The 1,799-nt window shown below is 49.9% G+C and overlaps 1 protein-coding gene; it reads left to right on the top strand.

Moving 5' to 3' along the window:
* Positions 1-297: 297 nt before the first annotated feature.
* GSTUM_00006848001 (uncharacterized protein) lies at positions 298-1,596 on the top strand (the record flags this gene model as incomplete). XM_002838996.2 has 3 exons in its annotated part: positions 298-708; positions 782-860; positions 917-1,596. The coding sequence occupies exons 1-3, from the start codon at positions 556-558 to the stop codon at positions 1,594-1,596; spliced, it is 912 nt and encodes a 303-aa protein (XP_002839042.1). The 5' UTR covers positions 298-555.
* Positions 1,597-1,799: the final 203 nt, after the last annotated feature.

Below are 1,799 nucleotides of genomic sequence, written 5' to 3'. Positions count from 1 at the left end.
TACAGGTAGCCTGCCAGTGCCCTAAATTCTAGACAAACTTGATCGGCCGCTATACTTCTTAAGGTAACCACTAGTTCCATTGAGGCCTAATCCTGTGGCAAGTATGCTTTTCTCGGTATAGCAACTGCCATACAGAGGATAGTGGCGGGTTGAGTTTACCCAGAATCTAGGGTGCCGTACTTGTACTAGTACAATACTCCCAAAAGCCCGCACGGGTCTCTCCATTGTGACTCCTACTGTAGGTTATGGTATCACCCAGTGATTGCATTTGGACGAACTCGCACCATATCCCCAGGCCTTCCCCCCGTGTGATGAGGTTGGTTGAACACAACATACCGGGGGCTGAGAATAGCAGGATTGCGGACTTCATGGGCAACAACAATGGAATAAAATCACACTTACCCCCCCGACCTTTTTTTCGTTTCCTCTTATCCCCTCTTTTCGTTTCCTACTAGATCGTCACTCCCTTGAATCGCCAGCTGGTTCTTTCTTTCTTTTTTTTCTTCGTTATCATTTTCTTCGCTTTAGGCGTCCATTCCTTTAAAAACGAAATCCATGATGCGCTATCTATCATTCCTTCCAGTAGTGCTATGTGCCCTAACAGGCGCGATTGGGGCATTCGCACAGGGGACCAGCGGGCAGAATGCAATCACATACCCACTTGGTGGTTCTTTGGATTCTACCGTGCCCCTCACTATCACTTGGACCGTATGTTTAATACCTCTGCACCATTTGCTGTAGTTGAGAAACTCTCCAACTAACCTTGCAATCTGGTGTATAGCCCACCACCCAAGGAACAATCACCATAAGCCTCCTCAAGGGACCTCCCAGTAACCTCATAGACCTCGGACCAATCGCCGGTAAGTGTCTAGATTGAAGTTTATGCTGAAGGTTTGGCAATTAATTTGGCTCCCAGCATCCATCAGCAATGGTGGAACCTTCACATGGACCATCCCAAATTCACTGCAGGACAGTGGATCAATGCCAAAGGGGGATAAATACGGCTTCAAGATCATCGACGACGCGACCAAAACCTTCGAATACAGTCCTCCATTCGATCTCTCGATCCCGGACTCTACCTTCGGTGGTGCCACCGCAAGCGGGACTACCAACCCAACTGCATCACTAACCACCTCCATCTCATCAGCCCCATCCCAGCCTTCTTCCTCCACCGCAACCCCCACCCCTACTTCCGCGAGTACAGCCACCGAGGAGTCCACCTCTGACCTCCCCTCGACAACAACTCAACCCCTAGTACCCACTAGTACAGACCAGCCAAACGGCACCCCTACCTCGCTCGAGATTTCCCTACAATCAACTCTGGCCGCCGCCACAACCACATCAGTGCCTAAACCCCCGCAATCGAAAGCGGCGGACATCCTCGCCCCGAATACGGGCCCGAATGTCATAATGATTATAGGTGTGGCAGCTGGTGCCTTTGGCGGTCTTGCGCTTCTGATCGTTGGTATCGTTGTGTTTATCAAGTGCCGGAAGAGACGGTCGAGGGCTAGGGCCAGAGCACCCTTGGTTTCGGTACAGCCCCCGGTGGGGGGTATGAGAGGGTATGGGGTGGATGGGATGTATAACCGAGTTTGATTAATTAATTGACCCAGTCCATTGAATGGAGGGGAGGGAGGGAGGAGGGAGGCAATGACTTTTTATGTTACCGTAGTAATGTAGTGCTAGTTTTCAGGATGGTATCATGCAGCTAATTTTATTGGATAGAATTGGCTTGAAAGCGGAATAACTACACATTTGATTTTTACAATGTGTTATCACCGCAATCCCGAATCACACAC

Source organism: Tuber melanosporum (assembly GCF_000151645.1).
Source record: "Tuber melanosporum whole genome shotgun sequence assembly, scaffold_3, strain Mel28".
Taxonomy (NCBI): domain Eukaryota; kingdom Fungi; phylum Ascomycota; class Pezizomycetes; order Pezizales; family Tuberaceae; genus Tuber; species Tuber melanosporum.
This window is presented reverse-complemented; position numbering and strand designations above follow the sequence as displayed.